The 21,716-nt window shown below is 34.0% G+C and overlaps 2 protein-coding genes across 3 annotated transcripts; one reads left to right on the forward strand and one right to left on the reverse strand.

The window, feature by feature from the left end:
• Positions 1-365: 365 nt before the first annotated feature.
• On the forward strand, positions 366-4,748 carry LOC125072245 (host cell factor 1). Of its 2 annotated transcripts, XM_047682777.1 has the most exons (2): positions 366-1,090; positions 1,490-4,748. In XM_047682777.1, the coding sequence occupies exons 1-2, from the start codon at positions 493-495 to the stop codon at positions 2,992-2,994; spliced, it is 2,103 nt and encodes a 700-aa protein (XP_047538733.1). In that variant the 5' UTR covers positions 366-492; the 3' UTR covers positions 2,995-4,748. The 2 variants fall into 2 exon arrangements, with proteins under 2 accessions (XP_047538733.1, XP_047538732.1); XM_047682776.1 differs by having other exon boundaries at positions 369-4,748.
• Positions 4,749-7,516: 2,768 nt separating this feature from the next.
• LOC125072423 (cytochrome b5-like) lies at positions 7,517-14,385 on the reverse strand. The gene is made up of 4 exons (XM_047683052.1): positions 14,345-14,385; positions 13,025-13,144; positions 9,575-9,700; positions 7,517-7,783 (listed from the first exon to the last, which is right to left on the reverse strand). The coding sequence occupies exons 2-4, from the start codon at positions 13,142-13,144 to the stop codon at positions 7,667-7,669; spliced, it is 363 nt and encodes a 120-aa protein (XP_047539008.1). The 5' UTR covers positions 14,345-14,385; the 3' UTR covers positions 7,517-7,666.
• Positions 14,386-21,716: the final 7,331 nt, after the last annotated feature.

Genomic DNA, 21,716 nt, shown 5'->3' on the forward strand with positions numbered 1-21,716 from the left:
TTTAATTTTGTTTTTTCGTAAATATTTGTCTTACATTTCATATTCATGGCATAGATTTTATAAAATTGATTTAACCATGCACATTTAGGCAGTAGTTTTTATAAAGACAAGACTTTTATATTGTACTAAATATAATTTATATTTAATTTTAGAGCTATTTCTGCTTATCTTATTATTTTTATACTGTATAACACACATAGACAACTCTTGACGTCCGACGCCGTTCTTTCTCCTTTTGTTAAGTTGCCATTGCTGTTGCTAACGCCATTTTTGTTATACACTGTAAGCTGCATATGGTGATTTTTTTATACTCATAGGCAAGTTACATAAGTGCGAAAGAGAAAGTCGAATAAGATAGAGTTACGCAGCTGCAACTAACCTGAATATTTTCTTCAAAGCTTATTTACGACGTTTCTCATTGTCTATGCTATAGATACGCATCCCGAGCGATACATACGGTGAAAAGCTTTTAGTAACAAATGTATAGTAAAAATGAAGGAAAACGCTGTACTTAAGTGGCAAAAAGTTTACAATCCAAGCGGCCCTCAACCACGACCTCGCCATGGCCATCGTGCAGTGGCCATAAAAGATTTGATGATAGTTTTCGGCGGCGGAAATGAAGGGATAGTTCACGAGCTTCACGTCTTCAATACTACAACAAATCAATGGTTTGTTCCTGTTACGAAAGGGGAGGTGCCTCCAGGATGTGCCGCCTATGGATTCGTGGTCGACGGCACACGTCTACTAGTTTTTGGCGGCATGGTGGAGTACGGCAAGTATTCTAACGATTTGTATGAACTGCAAGCTTCTCGGTGGGAATGGAAACGTCTGAAGCCCTTACCACCTAAGCACGGCATACCACCATGTCCTCGACTTGGACATAGCTTTACGCTTCTCAATAGTAAGGTCTATCTCTTTGGTGGATTGGCTAATGAAAGTGATGACCCTAAGAACAATATACCGAGATATCTCAACGACTTGTACACTCTAGAATTGTATCCCAATTCATCTATGACAGTATGGGATATACCCCTCACATATGGCCAATCGCCTCCTCCACGCGAATCCCATAGTGGCGTCGCATATACAGACAGAAACACTGGAAAATCATCCCTAATAATCTATGGAGGCATGAGCGGTTCACGTCTCGGAGATCTGTGGGTGCTCGATGTGGACAGCATGTCTTGGTCACGACCAGATTTAGGTGGTCCACCTCCCTCTCCACGTTCTCTACACACAGCAACAGTTATTGGACACCATATGTATGTATACGGAGGCTGGGTTCCGCTTGTACCAGATGAATCCAAACTTGCCACACACGAAAAGGAATGGAAGTGTACTAACACACTAGCCTCTCTAAATCTAGAAACCATGACTTGGGATAATATAGCACTTGATAAATTTGAAGAATGTGTTCCCAGGGCTCGGGCAGGACATAGTGCAGTTGCAATTCAAACGAGACTTTACATTTGGTCGGGAAGGGATGGTTACAGAAAAACATGGAACAATCAAATTTGTTGCAAAGATCTCTGGTATCTGGAGGTTGGTGTGCCTCCACAAGCTGGGCGTGTTGCACTTGTAAGAGCTGGCACTACTTCACTTGAACTGTGTTGGCCTGCGATGAACACTGTCACAACTTACCTACTACAAGTTCAGAAATGTGGCAAAGTTACCCCTGCAAGATTCCCCACTGCTGCAGAGCCAGTGGCAGCACCACCACCAGCATCGCCTGTCTCTGGACAACCAGATGCAGCCAAAGCCTTTGGATTAGCATCCCCCGTAAGCGCTGGCCTGCCTCCTACTCCTACAGATTTACCGGTGCGGCCTGTCGCTGCAGTTGCATCGCCGATCGCTACTCCCATCGTCTCAACACCGCAAAAGGTTGTATCAGGATCTATTAAAATGCCTGCCCAGGCTGCAGTTAAAATATCACCAAATACGCCAACTTTAAAACAAACATACCAAGGCAAAACAGTCGTCAAATCTCCAGCCGCAGGCTCATCCCAACAGATAAAAGTGGCTGCCGTCACGCCACAAGGGGTGACAAGAATCGTAAGTGGCGTAGGCACTCCGAGTAGCGTCCGAGTTTCTACTCCCCAGTCTAACGCTCAGATCGTTCTCGGTACAGCTACGGGAGCGGGAGGCACGCCTCGGTATGTGCAAGTCAAGACAGGCTCGAGTGCCGGAGTGCCAGTCAAATTAAGCAGTGGAAATGTGCCTGTTAAACTAGCCGGGAATGCAGTACCGCTCAAGATTGGTGCAGCGAATATCCAAGGAAAGATAACAACAAATAGCGTGCAAAAAGTAGGAACAAATGTTCCATTGAAACTTGGCGCTGGCAATGTTAAAATTGCGACAAGCAATGTGCTAGTAAAGACTGCTGGTGGCGTTCCGATACAGGCAGGAGTACAGACAAAGGTGGCAGCAGGAGTTCCAGTTAAGCTTGGGGCGGGTAACTTACCTGTTATAGGAAGCACCGGTGGCGCGATACAGATTGCTAGCGGTGCGCTCACAGGACAACAAGTCAAGACACCCTTATACAAAATCGTGACCGCCAAGTCGAGTGACCAGGTTACGACTGCGACGACAGCCGGTGGAACCGGAGCCACCGGAGCCACGGTTCTCCGACAAGCAGGAGGAAATGCAGGCATACCATTTATCATTAAGAAGACTCCTGGTGGTGGCCAGGCAAGTTCAACGCCTCAATACGTGACTCTTGTGAAGACACCTACAGGTATGACAGTGGCGACGGTCCCTAAGATGACCATGGTGCAAAATAGGCCGACAGCGCCAACCAGCGCGGCCCAGGCTCAGGGTCTAGCTCCCGGTGCTACCATCGTAAAGCTAGTATCCGCTAACACCGTCGGCGGCAATAAGATCATAACGCTGCCATCTAACATGCTGCAGCTGGGCAAGACGGGCGTAGGCGGCAAGCAAGCGATCGTGATCACCAAGTCGGCGAGTCAGGCTACACAAGGCGGACAGCCCCAGTGAGGTCCGCGCCGCGCCCCGCACTGAACAGTCGAGTTGAGTGTCAGCCCGAGAGTGCGTCGCGTGCGTGATCGAGCCTTACGGTGAATGTGATTATATCTGCGAGGTATCAAAAGGTTGTACATTTACATGAGGAACACTATAGTGAGTCGAACGAACTATATAATATATGATGAATAGAATATTTTAAATCATATGAGTTTTGTATGTTAATGGGTCTGTGTAGAGTTTTCCTCTTAGAGTTTTTACTAAAAGAATATTTTATTTACTCTTGTAATATTATTATGAAAGTTGTCTGTTTGCAGTAGGAATCCTTAACTCGCAATGATCTGCTACTGTACTCTACTGTACTGTCTTGTTACAATATAGCTGAACTGTTTGTTTCATACTCGCTCACAAATGAGTATTTTTTTTACATGTGACCTAGTTTCTTACAAAATTATGCGAAAGTGCCTGCTGAGCAATATTTGCCACTGGGCATAGAACGCGACAAAGAAATTTAGAGTATCACTTTTTAAATCTTAAAATAATTAAATTTTAAAAGATATTCAATTTGAGGTTTATTATTTTATTGTGTTTATAGATTTATTTCTAAATTAGAATATTTTTGTATGTAATGATATAAATAAGGAGAATATAATATAATTCATTACCCACAATCATGACCAAATACTGCCATGATGGACTTGAACTGTGAAAAGTGCCGAGAAAGTTGGTTTCACTCGTTTGCTAAACGGCTTATTTGCAATCTACAGTCTTCCTCGCATCAGATCAGTTTAAGTTCTCTGTTCCCTCACTTTCATGTCAGTTTCGTTGTCAGTTGCATGAAACTGAGGTCAGGACAGGTGGTGAACTGTGTATTGAATATAAAAGTAATATATTCTACAATACTTGGTGTAATGGCTGAGCAATCTCACATGGAATGGTTCACCAAGTGTACCATTCCATGTAAGCCATTAGTGAAGTGTTAGATTTAATTAAATCACAATATATTATATATCATGCACTATTTAAGTTTTTTTTATGACAAGCCATTGTTGTTGTTTATGTGGTGTCTTATTGTCAGTATTGGATCTGTGGTGTATCTGTTAATGATCGTAATCACTGAGACCCGCAGTCTCGAGGCTATTTTTCTATCGCGCCACTGATCTTAATACGTGCCTAGTTGATGCCTTAGGCGATTATTCGAAGTTGACATGTAGAAGACTATGGCGAACTACAAAGTTAGCACGAGAATCGGCGAGTTATTAAGGATGTATGGAAATAAACTATAACATTAAAATTACTCTAATTCTCTGTATAGTTAAAACCTTGAAGAGGTTGTTGTTAGCAACTGATTATTATAGTTTTACCGGCTAGAAATTATTCTCACTAGTTTTGATGTCGCCATAGTCGTTTGGGATGCCTATAATTATATTATAAAGTTTATAAGTTATAATTTTGCAGTGCCTGAGGTGTGAGGAGTGTAGGTGATTTTCAACAAGCAGTTTAATATCAATTTATTCTTCGAATTAATTATACTTGACATAAATAAATGCAGAATTCATTTTCATTCCAAACCAAGTTTGTCAGGTGAATATGGTGGTTTTAAAACTTAATGAAACTTTATTCTGCATTTCACATGTAGGATAAGATAGTTGTATGTACTAGAGTAATATAAGGTAAGCGAGGTATGAAGTGTAAATAAAATAAGTAGATAAATTTAATGTTATAGTTTGTTCATATGTTCATTTGCTTGAATAAACGATTTGGATAAATGTGTATTTTATTTAATTGCATAATAATCGCTATAGATAATGCGTTAAAATTAAATATGTCATCAAAATTTTAAAGCTAAGCTCTTCTGTAATGTTGCAAAACCTTGGAATATTGTATATGAATGACGTAATATTATAATTAGATTTGTAAAGAACTTTAAAACTGTAGGAACTAATTAATGTATATTTGAAGTATGTTAATAGCTACAGTTATATTTTTTAGTCGTGTGTCAACTCATTTAGTGTTTTTTTGTTAGTTGTAGACATATATAAGAACTGGTCTCATTTCGAATTTGAAAATGAATTCTGTTCCTTTCTAAGAGAAAATTCCATTAAATTTTTATTTTATTATTTAACCAATTTACTTAAGATTGGTATAACGCTTTTTTATTTAAACAACAGCGCCATCTAGCGTTAAATGATTAAACTTAATTATAAAAGCTTAGCGAAATTTTCGAGGTCTACTAGTTCAGATAGCGTGCACTAGATGGCACTGTAAACATACAATTCGATAGGATTTTAAAAATTATTAAGGGTATTTTAATTTACTTTTAAGATTTTTAAAGAGACGTTCAATAAAAGATTTATATAATCCATATTGACAGTTTTATATCGCTACGATTAAGTTTTGAGTATGCAGTATTATTTTTTTAAGAACTCTATTTTTTCTAAATGGTTGATAAACATAAATTCATCGTAGTAAAATAAATAAGCTCTTAAAGTTTGACATTATTCAATAAAATATTTGATTTTATACAAATGGGGCACCTATAATAAGGAAATATAACCATTTTTTTTCATTGATATTCACGGTCACGAATCCATTAAAATTCACTTAGAGTTGTATTTAAAATAGTTTTAAGTGATTCCGATGAAGAAAACCATACAATTTATGCTATGCTTAATAATAAAGCGTTTATATCTTTATGTTGAGCTATCATTATTTGTAGAAAGGCAAAGATAACAAACATTGCTGTTTATTCCTACAAAAAAAAAAACAAATCATGCAAATTAAGTTTTACATATTCCTGCTACGTTTCGTTAAATTTTGTCTAATGATTATGGACGAATTTCGACCTCGGAGCGAAACAAATAATTGGATCGATTAGGGCTTCTCATTGTACAAAACAGTATTACGTTTTGTAGATTAATTGTTGATGATCGGATAATAAATAATGAAAACAAATATTTCAATTTCATGTTACTATGCAAACATTATTAATATCCCCGATGCACAGTAAGTATATCAGTTCCAGCAGCATTTTTATTATATAACCAAATATCTTGACGTCAATATTACTTTAAAAAATAATTTTAAGGAGCTATGACGTAAAAAGATGGTGCGAAGTCTGTCTTGTTATTCTAGCATTGTACAACATGGCAAGTGGTATTGTAATACAAAACCTATTTAATAGATACAAACAATTAAGAAAATATATTATTGTTAATACATTATTATTATTATTAATTATTATTATATACATTATTATTAATTATACAAATTAATAATAATGTATATTTTTAACTACTAAGTATACTTTAAAAAAGGTACTTAAAATTAATTTTCTTTTAAATTTTTACTTTTTTTTTTTTTATTTTAAGTGTAATTCTCGGTATAGTTGTAGCGAACTTTTTTTTTATTCGTAATATTGCATAATAATTAGAAGCTTAGAATTAGAACTTTTTCACGTATATTATATAGGTACATTGTTACATTTGTTGGAAGTACTGAATAAATAAATAAATAAAAAACTTGTTTAATTTTGAATATATTAAATTTCCTATACAAAATAAAATTTATATATGTATAACATGTTATTGAACACTTATTATACCAATTGAGTACCTACAATAAAATAAAAAAGGCACAATAAACAACATAATTATTAATTATCATTAGTGGTTATTATTTCTTTTAACTTATGCTTACCAGCATTATATGCATTTTATTTATAACTTAAAGGCTGAATATAAAACCAGTAATGTTTACGATGTATCCATTAAATGTATCTCATAGTTCTATCAATAAAAGTAATACTTATTATATCGATAGATATAATAATACGTTTTTCGTTTAATTATCTCAACATCAGTGGTGTTATTCTGTAAATACAAACTATAAACATAATCTTTTTTTTTTGTATCTTGTTTGAAGTTGTGCTGTTGGCCCTACTGGCCTTTACAGCGTCACCGAACGTTGGGGCGAGTGTTAAAACTCTGCCTTAAGGTGAATCCTTTTGGGCTCGAGAGTGAAGTTCGTTCTGAGGGTGTCTCCTATGAGATGGCACCTGGACTCAGAACGTAGTCGGTGGGGAAACATAATCATTCAAAATCACATTTAAATACTAGACAAATGATAAGTTGGTTTTCAACATTTCACGAATAAGTTATGAAGTGATATCACTTTTCACAGAATAACACTGCTGATCGAGACTTTAGTGTAAATAGTTTCTTAAAATTACTCGCTTAACTTATGTATGTTTTAATGTATTTGTTGTTGTGTAGTTGTTTTTTAAAAATATAATACAGTCCGGTCATCTTATTACTTCCTTAAAATACATGTTCCTGCTACAATTTCAAATTCACATTTTTAACATTTAGTAAATAGATTGGATGAGTGTAACTTTGAGGTGGCTGTTTTTACAACAAAAATAGTATTATTTTATTTACCAACTAACAAAATTAAATCATTAAAATTAAATCAATATATCAACTTAAGTTTAATTTAAAATAAATAAGAAAACGAATTACAACTGGATATTAATTATATAATTATTATAATATTAATTAACTGTTTATTTTATACCACTGGCAATGATCAACTGACAGACGTCAGCAGAGGAAGGTGCTTTTTCTCAGCAGCCGGACTAGATAATTTTACAGTTTGCTGCTTTTATGATACTTAATGTGGACGGTTGTCAGCCCAGCAGCCCGCAGGTGATCTTATTCATACAACTCCTGTTACCATTATTCTCAGGCGCGGCCGCTACCACGCGCTTCTTCTTTTTGCCATTCGCATCGTATTTCTTTTCTTCCTGAAAATGTTTTCAACACAGATTAATTTCAATTCGTTATGATTTGTTTTTGTATCTGTTTAATTTCTGGTTCATATGTTTAGCCTAGTCCAATGGCAGGAGAGGAAAGATAAATAAACAAATTAGACCTTGAATTAACATAAATAATCTGTGGATTCGTTTGTGGATTTCGATAAATTGCAATTGAATGTCGGCGAAGTTTTTACCGGAATTTTGGAAGTAAAATTAAGGTGGCCATAAAAGTTAATCGGAATAGTGTTGTACTATAATGAATATATATTAATTAATATATTTGTAGTTGATAACTTAATAGCAGAGCAATTAGCAAATCTCATGCAATATGTAAATCTAAGCTAAATTATTATCAATTATATAACGATTATATTATCAACAAACAGTTGATTAGATATGATTTTATTTCCTCTTTCCACAAAAAAATGGAAGGGGAACTTGATTAATTCAAAATATTATTTATACAATACGAGTTGCTCCGCGCAGTTTCAATCGTCAAACTTTACTTTTCCGTCTTCATGGGTTGTAACGAGATGTAATGTTTATAACCGTAATTAACTCATGGAAAAATACTTCAAATCAGACTGAAAGATCCGTCCATAAGCAAGTTCCAACAGACAAGCAGCAGCTTTTCATAATTATTAGAGATAGAATCATTAGTTAATCACATTCAATTATCATAAGCATGATTAATAAGACGTCGTAACCCGGACTTAGTCTCGCACTACTCGGTTGCCAAATTGATTAGAGGAATTATTATATTATTGCTTCTCACTTAAAAATGTATGTTTTGATCTATGACCTGATAAAAAGCTGGGAAATCACAATTTTTTAAATTATTTATTGACATTGAAAAATAAGTCAAAATACAACAAATCATGCTCTCAACTAAGCACGGTTTATATGTTTGGGGAAATGAAAGCTCTCGATGAAGTTACAATTTAGAGAGCCTTCACACGTGGAATGATTGTTTTACTTAATTAAGGTTTTTCAAGAAAATCTATTTACGTCAATGTTTTCAAACATCGCTACTAGCCGTCTTAGTTCCTGATACATGTAAATCGTAATTTATTAAAAACGCGCTTGTTTGTGCGTTTTGTAAACGTTTTCTTAATAAACGTGCTTTCAAGAAAACACAGTGAGTCTGATGGGGCAAATAGCCAATAGCTCGTAGCACTTAACACGATTATCGAAACTACATCATTACTAGTTAAGCTTTCACAATAAGCAATAGGAAATGTTTTTGCGTTACGAGTTTCGTTAACGTTATGGAGCTATTGTAGTGCTGATAGTCTCGATTTAATGGTAAGTTAATGTAATGTCTCCTAATGAACTTGTTTTTGGTTTTTATTATGAAACGATTATTATTTTATTTTATTTGGGTTAAATTAAGGACTCATCAATAAACAATACGGACACGAAATTCGATGAAGTTTTTTATATTGTCCTAGATTTTTAACGCGTAGATTTTCTTCGTTTTCAGGATAATTAATTATTCAATGTATATTATAAATATCCACTGGGGTTTTTAAAATCAGATTTCTTGATGATTCCCTTTATTGTCGAGCACAAGATTACTTGGGGAAAAATGGCGAAAACTTGCATCTGCCCTCTTAACCTACATGGTGTCCTAGGATCTGAAGAAGAAGGATTATGCACGCTTCATTAGAATAAAACTTAAAGTATTATTGTGCTCTGTATAAGAATGATTGATTTTCTTTATTCACCTTCTTATACTTGCCTAAACATATTAAAACACGTTAGCAAGAACCGACTCACCTCAACGATTTCACCTATTTTATATTTCTTTAATACTGTGACGGCGTCGGAGCTGTGGTCCACTTCATCGAACGCTTTCGTAGAGTCTTTGCCGGCCTCTTCTAAGATCACGTCGCCACCGGGATGCTGGAAGATTTACGTTGCGTTTACAATCACATCTTGTATGTCATTCAATGAAAATAAAATGTAAATTTAAAAAAGTTTTATTCGCATACAAATAAAGGTCCAGGAGCATAATAATCCCAATAAAAAAAGCTGTTGATTTTTGAACACTTAATAAGCATTTATAGGTCAATGTGAATGATATTGAATAGATATTTACATTTTTACATATACATGGTTATGGTTGGCGGAACAATGACGGCTTAAGGAATGTGATTAATATTTCTAACAGTATAAACGTCTATGAGTGTTTGACTGTTTGCTATTAAGTGGCTCAGTAGTCCGTATTCTTTCCTTTGACGTAATGAATGACGTAACCAAGGAATTAAATGAGATAACACGTAAAGGGTACCAATTAAAAACAGTGTTGGGTTTTGGAACCCAACTTGGAAGCTGAATGGTACACCTATTTGGACACGATTCATTGCATGTTAAATCTCTTTTTTTCTCTCATTATTGTTTAAATTAAGTATTGTATAAGGTGTGTATTTTTTTCAGTCGTAAAATATTCGTGTCTCAAATAGACTTTATCGTTCTTTCTTTCTTTCAAATATATTCATGGCATTTTTACGATGTCTTTGTCATTAAAAAAACTCTACCATAATCAGGGTCTCTAATTAGGGTACCCAAATTGGGTGACCACTTACTACAATAGCCAAAAATGAGGGCCGACCCCCTAACTGCTATTACCCAACTCTGAAACAGAGACAGTAACCGCCATTGGGCGCGTATCTAATAGCCCTTTTACACGTAAGTGCATCAAACTTTGCCAGTAATGATTCCCATTCTTATTTAATTAATTATTTTGATTGAACCAAGCTGATGGATGAGTTTTTACTTAAATATATCAGTGCAAAGGAAAGAACGATGGAAAAATCTAAAGGCCGAAGCCGCCACGGAAAAAGCTGGAGTGAAAAAAAATCTTATAAGTATTGGACTCTTATTTCAATCTATATCTTTATAAAACTATTTTTTTTTTGTTTAAATTCTCGGTAAAATCTATATTCAGAACTTGCAGTAGCTAAATAAAAAGTGCTCGTAAGAGCCTACTGCGACAAAATATATTTGATTTGATTTTAAGCCGTTCATATAAATCATCCTTATATTATACTAGCTGCCGTCCTAACTTCGTACGAGTAAAATTCATACAAAGTTATCTCCCGTTTGAAATTGAAATTTCCAAAATCATTTCGTACAAACCGTCTACGTCGCGCAAAGCGTGACTATATTTCGTTATGAGTCAGTGGTATCATTTTTTCAACAGTATTTTCAATTTAATAACAATACCTATAAAACCTAATCTATTCTTGAATATTTATCGGTGAAGGAAGATGGAAAGGAATGCTTATACCACATTCACTGCAGATAAAGTTAACTAAACTTTTGAAAATTATGTGTCAGACATAACATTATGTTATATAAACATTTCAAGCAATGCATTCAATTTATACTAAATACTAAAAGATAAGGAACTTCCAGTTTGCAGAGCTATCGAAAGGTGCCGCGGAATATATTGGGAATCCCAAGTTACAATACTTTAAAACTCGACGATAATCGATACTTTTTGACTCTGTGGACTTTGTGGAGAGTTTGCTGTTTGCTGAATACGTTTAAATTTAATTGTAAGCTTTGCCAAGGCTTTGTACGTGTTTTTTTCTTATGGTCGTGTTGTAAATTTATTTTAGTTTTACTAAGCTTAATCAATAATCAATTCGAGCGTTAAAATATGACTTCAAGACGGTGTATATAGATGTTCTTCTGCGTTTCGAACATATAAAAAGACAGTTCAGTTCAGAGTACACTTGAGTGTTCGAAAAAATGTCGAGTCATGCCCTTGTAACTCGCTATGCTCACGCTTTTAGCGCACGTTACTGACAGTATGTCCGTAATTTTAGTGATAATTGATTAGATTCCAAAATGATAAATATCATAATACATACCGAAGTTATCTGTACGTTTCCGACAATTTTAATAATGAACAAGTAATAAAAAAATACCTACCTAACAGGAAATGGGTAAAAAATATTAATTATATCATACATTAGAAACTCCAACTCACTTGTTATTATTAATTTCATTTGCCAAAATAGTTATATTATTCAAAGTAGCCTCTAACTACAGCTATAAATTTAAATATCCTCAACTTCAAAAAAAATAGTTTTTTTTTTCTGTTAAGAAATTGTAGTACGTGCTCAAACCACGGAAAGCACTAAAAACTATATGTCTTAAGCCTGACCTCTCCGGCCCATCAGACTGTGGCGTGAATCTGCATTCAAAGAACTCGTTTTTGCGTTCATAGTTGTACAATATTACATTTCCTGCGAAGTTGGTTACTCTTTGTGTTTGACTGTGAACTTTTATTTTAAATGACTAAGAGAAAAAAATCTGTTATAGCTTGTAAAATTGTGGAAATAAAAAAGGAGTATCAGTTTTTATTTTAATTCGAAACGAAAACTAAATACATCGCCTAGATAGACGTCTAAAATTGGTTCTGGCTTATGTATTCCGATCTTGAGTTTTAAGTAGTCCCTGATATTCGTTTCGGTCTAGATGTTGTAGTATTGATTATAATGATTAGCTCTATGTTACATTAGTCAATTCAAAATATAATTGAATCGGCGTCGAGACTCGAGACCCGACAGACAAGGCATTATCTTTAAGGCTATCCGATAGTATGTGAACACAAAAATTTCTTGGCTTAGGTATTATCGCTCTTGCTTTGCTATATCAATAAATAAGTAGATTTTTCCAGTTTCGTTATACAATTACTAACGTTAATATCATTTAATTATCTGTTTAATCTATTGATTATCTCTTTAAATAATAAAAAAAAATTGTTGCATGTTCTTGTATTATTTTTATTAATGTTATATTTTTTCCTCAACCTACTGCAGCTATCGCTGTGGAGCCGCGATGGTCTAGTGGTTAGAATACAAAGATAGTAACTGAAAAACGTGTGTTCGGATTTTAAAAATTTGGAAGATTTTTTCTTTTCCTTTACTTTTACTAATTTCGGAACAGCGTAATCGCATAAGCTGGACTGGACAAGGCGAGGGGCTTCAGTAGTTATGAATTTGCAAATAATACCTTGAAGAATGTGTCGAAAGCTCATAAGGCTCAGGAATTATCTTTAAAAGATTAATAAAGATCAAATATTTCGTTTTTTAAAAGATTGTGTGAAAAACATGATTACTTAAAGCGTTGTTCGTGAAATTTTTGCATGAATACGCGATCAATAAACTAGGACACTAGCTTGCAAATAAATATTATTAGTAATATTAAATTTACCTCAGGAATGTAGGAAGTGACGTCGTATACGGAGTCCTTGTATATCAGCCAGACGGGTGCTCCGCCTCGTCCGTTGCGGCTCGCCACGTCCGCTATCGTGTATTTCTGGACTGCTGACATCTAATAACAATTAAAATACATAAAAAATATTTGCGATAGGATTTCATACACTTTTAATATATAAAAAAAAAACATAAAATTGTATAATATCTGTCTCCAGTGTTTGGATTCGGCTTCGAATGTTTTTGGTTTTTTTTTTTAAGTATACTAGCAATGCCCATAATTAATTAAGGAATTACTATTATTCCTATTTACCCTCCATTTAAGGTTATTAATTGTGATAGGAGGTGGGACGACAATAGTCCAAGGGGTCGAGATCGATCCTACGACTTTTTACATCGCTAGGGGGGCCGTAAACCATTGCGCTATTGACGCTACAGCAGGTACAGGAGCGTACCGGAAAATAGCATTATATTGCCTTTTAACATCTTTATTTTTTAAAGGTATTATTCGAAGACGAAGCTCATATGTTGCATCATGGCAAGATAACCTTCCCTAATGTATACAGTGACACCGAAAGAAGTATAAGCCACTTGTCCCTGGTCAGCCAGCATTCTGTGGTGACTGGCTCGTTCAACCTTCAAACCGTGACACAGGACTACAACATACTGATGTGACGGACTACACTACGGACTATGGGTGGAGTCCAAACGGATCTTGCAAATCCTCTCACGGATCACTACAACCTAGAAAAACATATTACAATACGAACCATTATCTGACTAAAGGTGTAACCGTTATAAACTTGTAGATATTCCGACACTTACTTCGAGGGAGATGAATTATTACTCATATGCAATATTTCCAACGTGTTTAATGCCATTTTAATTAATAAAAAGTATAAATCTTTTGCTTCGAATCGCCACGCCATCAAAGTAATTTTCGTTAAAGAATAGTTTTTGAATTTATTATTATGAGTTTGAATTATGGATTATTAAATAAATACAATAGTATTAAGTAAATAAACAATAATAAATGTTTCTGTTGGTTTTTTTTTTTAATTTGAATATTAATCAAAGGTATCGATTTGTATTTTTGACGTATACTTTGAATTCGTTTGGAAAAAGAATTAGCTTGATAGATTTTAATGAAACTCTCTAAATTTATAACAGAACGCCTTACCAAAATAAAACAATTTACGGAAGAAAACCTCAAAGCATTGTCTCTATATTAAAAGAAACCTTTTTTGCGAGATTTTACAAAAATGTAACCCTTAATTTTTTTTACTTAAAAATACTTATAATAATGTATATTCCTCACCTTCAAGTCCGTATTCTTCTATCACCGGCCACTCTAACACTGATAGTGTATCGACGTGACGAGATAACGACTCCGTCACGTAGCAAACCATTCAAAAATGCAATACTATATTATAAATACCGATAATCTGATTCGTACTACGACTGAGATAAGTTAACGTTTTATTGATAATATTTTTATATATTTATTTGGGTAATATTAATTATATTCTACTTTATTGCAGTCTCAATAAAACAAAATTAATTGTATAGAGTACAAAATTTAAAGAGCCGTACAATGGGCAGTCTTTGCTAGCTTTAAGAGCAGCCGCAGTACAATTATTTATTACAAATATATGTTTATACAAATATGTTATGAAAGATATATTTTTTTATAAATTATTAAGCATTTTAAAACGAAACGAAACGAATGTTACGTTAAAATATATACTTTACATATGAATATATGTGGATGTTGTATATAAAATGAAAGTCTTGTTTTAATATTAAAATGTTATATTCAAACAGATTATGATTACCGATGGGTATTTTTTTAAATTATACTTACTACATGCTACTACTATATACTCTTACTTCAAGTTTCTTCTAATTCTTCAATTGTTTTCAAAATTCTGTAAGAAATTATAAAATAAATACGATAAACCCAATTGTAATCGGAGTACAACACGCTTATATCGTTGCACTGGCAAGAATATATAAGCTGATTAAAGCGTTTTAAGAAAATGTAATGTTTTATCGCAGAGGTTATAGGCGAAGAATTATACCGGAAGTACGACTACTTGTCCCCAGGCGAATTAAGGGTAATACTTATAAAATCGTTAACCGTTTTTCTTGAGTACCATATACACAGACAAAACTACTGACCCTAGAAAGCATACATTTTGTAAATATGGTTATTTTATAGTGAATTAGTCATAAAAATGGGAGGGGACTTTGTATGAATTTTACACGTAAACACTAAATACTAAACAACTTCCCAGGATATAGTGCACAGCTCAATTGTATACGCAAATACAATCCACTCTCGTGCCGCTTCTCCATTTATTGTCGTATTGCCATAAACCGGAGAAACGACACGAGATTACATCCAGGAGGGCTTTACGTTAATGATCGTTTAGTTCCTAAAGTGTGGCTTTACACAAACATACAGAGAGACATTTTTCAACTTATTGAAAAAACAATAAACAAAATAAAGATTATCTTCTTAAATAATGTTTTTTTTTTAATTAATTCTGTTATAGATACATTTTAAGAACTATTATATTATGATTTAAGACCAACTGCAAAGAGATTCACTGTAAAGGGTTACGAGTTTTTTGTTGTGTGGACGTTCGTTTTATCACAATTTAGTATTCGCTTGAAATTCTCTTTGAACATAGCGGACCACTCAGTACTTGGTTCCGGTTATTAATATAGAACCTCTCGGGAAGAAACACGAGACTTTACGAAATAATTAACGTCACTATGATCTTTAACGGATAGCGGAGGCTCATTCGTGGGGGAAATCTCACGATAACTCACTTCGCATCTCACTCGCATCTCTGAGCCGAGATGTCCCAGTGGTTAGAACGCGTGCATCTTAACCGATGATTTCGGGTTCAAACCCAGGCAGGCACCACTGAATTTTCATGTGCTTAATTTGTGTGAAGGAAAACATCGTGAGGAAACCTGCATGTGTCTAATTTCAATGAAATTCTGCCACATGTGTATTCCGCCAACCCGCATTGGAGCAGCGTGGTGGAATATGCTCCAAACCTTTTCCTAAAATGAAGAGGAGGCCTTTAGCCCAGCAGCGGGAAAATTTACAGGCTGCTAATGCTAATGCTAAAATGCATCTCACTTGTGAAGTGAAACCGAATTACGGTGAAACGCTTATTATGATGCGTGCAGGACATACGCTTTGATATTTGCTATAATTACTATTGTTGGACTAGAAGGGCTTGTCCTTAGTTAAATTTGACTTACAATTTTTCCAACTTTAAATCGGTTCAAGACGTCTGTGAACACGTACTCGGGCATTCTAGCGGCTCGCATTAATCTAGTCACATTTTTGCCCGCGTTATTCCTCAAGTAATGGTCGCCACCTGGGTGCTGCAAAAAAAAATACTTGTTATAATATATATATATATATATATATATTTTTTATGGCATTGGTTGGCGGACGACCATATGGGCCACCTGATAGTAAGTGGTCACCACCGACCAAAGTTCCCAAGGTTGGTGGCGCATAGGTGTCCCTTATATTACCTATGCGCCAGTAGTAGTGCGTGCGCGTAGTTTTTCTAACAGCGTCAATGTCAAATAAAAAGAAAAAGTGTGACTGAAGCGATGTTCAATGTGATGGCATACGGATATGCGCGGATTTAATAAGGGGTGTTACCCCTTATTAAATAATTGAAGAAATATGTAAGAAACCTTATATTGTATTGAAAGAAAGCAGTTAGATTTTCGCTTCTCAGTGAGAGCGCCGAGTGCGTTTATTGCTTTAATATATTAATTATACGATCCTCTGACTTGCGAACTTCGTTTAAGTTCTTTCATCATATTTAAATAAAGTGTGGAATAGAATAGAAAATCTTTATTGCTCACAAGTTCTAATGAAATATTTTACTGAAGTTCAGTTTAAAATTAGGATGTAGTTAAATGTGGTATTATTGCTTTAAGCAAATCAGACAACCTTTGGTAACAGGATTATTGATCATTAAACGAAGCATCCTCTTAAAAATCAGTAAATTATTTTGCAAATTCATAATTTGTAACGGATTTTCAAATTAAAATTTACAGGCAAGCGCTCGCCAATAAATTACGAGCAGTTAATTTCTAAAACAAATAAAGTATCGCAGGGATGTGTTTTAAATTTTATTCACTACAGGGCCGCCTCAACTCAACCGTACTGTCTATAATCAATCCTACCAATAAGTGAAGCTTATAACATATTGATTAAACTTTTCATGCATCGGAAATATGCTTTAATATTAAATCACTTACAAAATTCACAAATTCCGTGACATCGTAGACATTGTCGTCCAACACAATGTAGAGAGGACGTCCGTCTCGTCCACCATAATAAGAGAGCTCCGGCCACTTGAAATTCCTTTGTTCCTAATGAAAATATAATAAAAACAAGAGTTCATTAAAATAAAGTATCACAAACATTTCTTCCTAAAATTGAGAACTAAGAAGGGAATAAATCTAAACGAGCTGGAGGCGACGTATATTTTATAATCTTTTTTTATTACTTCTCTTAGTTACATGGATTTGGCGCTCTTAGAACAAATAGCGGTATTTATTTCGACGTAGATTCCCGTTATTAGTTCTACCAGTATGTGTTACAAGACCGGATCATTTATCTTTTATTCCAACCTATTGCACGTGTGGTGTTAGGTGTACTGACTTGAGAATGTTTTTTTTATGTTATAGATTGGCGGTCGAGCAAGTGGGCCACCACCTGATGGTAAGTGGTCACCGTCGCCCATATACAATAGCTTTGTAAGAAACGCTTCAAACCGGATCACAACAATACTGAGTACTGCTGTCTTGCGGTAAAATATCTGATGAGTTGATGGTACCTAGCCAGACGTGCACAAAGCCCTACCACCAAGGAAATGTGATTGCTATACAATGCAGATATATCAGAGCAAAGGTGACGATTATAATCACTGGTTGCAAATTAATAAAATAGACAACCTCGTTGTTTCGTTTTTTATTTAATAGGTATTCGGACATTCCTATGTGAGACTTGATGGTGAGTGGTCACCACCGCCCATAGTCTTTGGCACTAGAATATTAACCATCCCATACGTGAGTGAGTCTTGGAAACTAAGATGTTATGTCCCCTGTGCTGTTACACTGGCTTACTTACCCTTCAAACCGGAATACTAATTAATTATCCAGACGGGCTTGTACAAATCTATTCCAAAAAGAATTATTTATTATTGGAGATTTTTTTTTTGTATAAGTGGTTTATTGTAGCTTTACTCACCAGTTGAGACTTATCAAGAAATCTTTCAAAGCTCTCGACGCCTCTGATCACGGTTTCAGGATTGATTGGAATAGGGTTGTGCGGCCATCGAAAGTCAGCACTCCCTGTCAATAATTTAAAAAAAATTAAAGACGGTAGTTTAGTAATATATTTTATATTGAAATAATCAAGCGTTTCGGACAGACAGACAGCCGCGGACATGACATAATAATAAATATTAACAAAATCCAAGTATTTTTAAATCGAACAAATAAAACAATACATGATAAAAGCATTTGACTTTTTACACTGAACCATGAAAAGACAAAAATGTCCCTCGTAAGGATTTCGTCATGAAAACTAATCTGGCGTGTCAACAGCGTTGTTTATGGCGTCTGCATGTGTTTGACATGAAGCTATAAGACTAAGCTCTGCGTGAGATGGAGATGAGGAGACAACATTGATTAAAAGTGTTGTTGACCTTCACTAACGACATGTATTATAAAACTGTATAGAGGCTATGTTTGTACATAAAAAATATGAAAGGGTTTTGATTCAAAGACAAAAATAAAATAATTAAAAAGGATGATATGAATAAAAAAAAATTAAGTCAGTTGAACAAATCTTTCGCAAAAAAATCTTGTAAATCGCAAAAGAATCAATATTAAAAATACGTCAAAAAATATTTAAAAGGACACAAGAAAATTGAATTCGTCTTAGCTTTATTAACAGTTTCAACCTTTAGACATTATTGTGTTGAAAAACAGTTAGTTTAAAGTATAGTTTGTCCGTTTGGTTTGAAGTCACTTGACATTTTGAAAACTCTATCTGTTAGTAGCGCGGAGCGGGTATTAAACAAAAGTCTAACCGCAAGTCTTTATGTACGACTGAGTGGCCGAGCTATTTTTAAAGGCTTTTGTTTTATAATTTTTTGATAAAATATATTCAAGGAATATTCCTTGAATTACTTATCTGTCTTATCTGTAAAATCTCAACTCACTTAATACTAGAATAGTAGCACTCAACAATATTTCACTGAAATTCTTGTACTGATTTATAAATAACGAGAGTCCCTCGCTGTCATCGCCATTACTCAATGATGCATTTTCATTATTATTATAATTAGAAATTAAAATATGTTTGAAAAATAATATTATTTAAACAACACCTAATAATATTATAATATTATTTTAACACCTAAATAGTAAAAATAAGTAGCGTTTAGTCATTCGAATGTTGTAGACTGTCACTTCCACAGTAAGTAATTATACATATATAAAAACGATATAATATTTTACTCTACTTACTATAAACTCTACTTTTTTTATAAACTTGTTTCTTTCGTCGTAGCATGTAGTAACTCTCGTTAAAAAGTTTAATCAAAATTGTAAAACCTAAATAGTTATAATAATATTATTAACAATGACTTACACTTTCACTTAAATCGGTGTAACTAAAAATAGTAGTAATGTTTTCTTTATGAAAAATAAGATAAGCTCTTTGTATATATCAACAAATAAAACACACGGACTGTCTATCTATTCTGACCGACTAAGGAATTCTAAGCTGCACGTAACAGTAACAACAACTCTAGGAAGACTGATACACAATGCTCCGAGTAAATGAAGAATTCGTCGTCGTAGAGTCCAATTAAAACTTTTGCAAATGCGTATAGATTTTGATGCTGCCTGCCAAAATCAAATCAAAGTCCAATATGTCATTACACTTACTTTATGGTTGTTAAATTAAAAACTATCAACGGTTCGGTAAAAAAATACCCCGAGCAGAAAAGAACAGTTGAAAGAAACTCAGCATTTTTTTTGTCAGTATGTCATTATTTACGTAATTCAATCAAAATATTGCCAGATGGCAATGGTTAGATTTACAAGGTGTGCTATCAATCATTACCTCACTAATTGTATAATAACCTTTATACACTAGCGTTTCTTTAAATTTTATTATATTTTGTTACAGAATCATTTTGAACGCTTTCTGAGGTCCTGTTGTAAAATCTCATATTGTCTCTTGTATATTGCCAAACTAAAGGCACTGTACTCTATGGAGTCACGCAGTTATACCAAGACAACGTAAATCCAACTGATAGAAAAGATACAATAAAGGCTTGAACCTCTATGGCGGTTGCTAAAAAATACGGATAACTATAGTCAAGTCAATACTATTTACACTATAGTTTATAAAGATTATTACTACAGTCCGTCGGCGAACCGCCAAATATCATATGTCCAAAGCAGAGACAATGAGATTTAGACACACTTTTTACGATTATGATATATCCCCAACAGTGTTCAAATAAGTATATTTATATAAATCGTTAAGACTCGTTACATTCTTCGTTAAGATCCTTGTATTCTTAAAAGCCACTTTATATGATAATCGCCATAAACTACAATTATACAAAACATATAAAAATTAAGCAATCTTCTTAGAACCATTTCGCTGTAAATAGGTATGAAATCGACTCTATGACTGTAATGAAACTGAAGATAGGTTGGTATGACAAGGTTGTAATCAATTCTAACTAGCTTGAATGACTGACGTCTTAGGAAAGTTAGATGCGACATAAAATTCCTATTAAAGATAATTTAACAATATCTCTAATTGATTACCAACGTCGGAACATTATTTCTTTCCCTTTAAATAAAACTTACATATTGTATTTGGATAAGTAATCAATGCCTCGATATATTTACTAAGATTTATTTAGCTTGTTAGTGTATGGTAAATAACCATATTATATTGATAGATGGACCGAAAAATGGGCCACCTGATGTAAGGTGGTCACCACCGCCCGTAGAGACTGGCGCTGTAAGAAATATTAACCATTTCTAACTTTGCCAGTGCGTAAGAACAAAGATGTAATATCCTTTGTGCCTGTTAGGAGTAGTGCAAATCTTGGAATTTAATTTTAAAACTCTACTGATTTAAATGCTGATGATACAATCCAGAACATTGAATAAAATACCAAAACAGCCCAAATAGGTTGTTTTAAAAAACAAAAGAATATCACTTTTATTCTTTATTAAAGTACAGATCAAATATTATAGACACTTATAAGTTATTATGCATTAGAGTAATATTTATTTTGAAATAATTTCATAAGAAATTTGAAGGCGGAGTCATTACAGAATATGTATAATAATGACGGATGGTATATTATGTAAAAACTGTCAGCTTGTACAGTGAAGAGAATTTACAATAATTAATTATATAGATTATTATATTATAACGTAAGTAACTCTCTTGAGCCTCTGTACGGTCAACATTTCATAATAATCGGTTTATACTAATAATATAAATCCGAAAGTAACTCTGTCTGTTAACTCTTCACACTTTAAACGCTGAATGGATTAGATTAAATTTGGTATGACGATAGTATGAGTCCCAGGTAACA

This window comes from Vanessa atalanta, chromosome 21 (genome assembly GCF_905147765.1).
Source record: "Vanessa atalanta chromosome 21, ilVanAtal1.2, whole genome shotgun sequence".
In the NCBI taxonomy this organism is placed as follows: Eukaryota; Metazoa; Arthropoda; class Insecta; order Lepidoptera; family Nymphalidae; genus Vanessa; species Vanessa atalanta.

Excerpts from the sequence above, each read along its gene's own strand:
- LOC125072245 (XM_047682776.1), top strand. The coding sequence starts at position 493 with ATGAAGGAAAACGCTGTACTTAAGTGGCAAAAAGTTTACAATCCAAGC.
- LOC125072423 (XM_047683052.1), bottom strand. The coding sequence starts at position 13,144 with ATGTCAGCAGTCCAGAAATACACGATAGCGGACGTGGCGAGCCGCAAC. Across the intron at positions 9,701-13,024 it reads TCACTTCCTACATTCCTGAG|CATCCCGGTGGCGACGTGAT; the intron begins GTAAATTTAATA and ends TAAATCTTCCAG. Across the intron at positions 7,784-9,574 it reads AAATAGGTGAAATCGTTGAG|GAAGAAAAGAAATACGATGC; the intron begins GTGAGTCGGTTC and ends AAACATTTTCAG.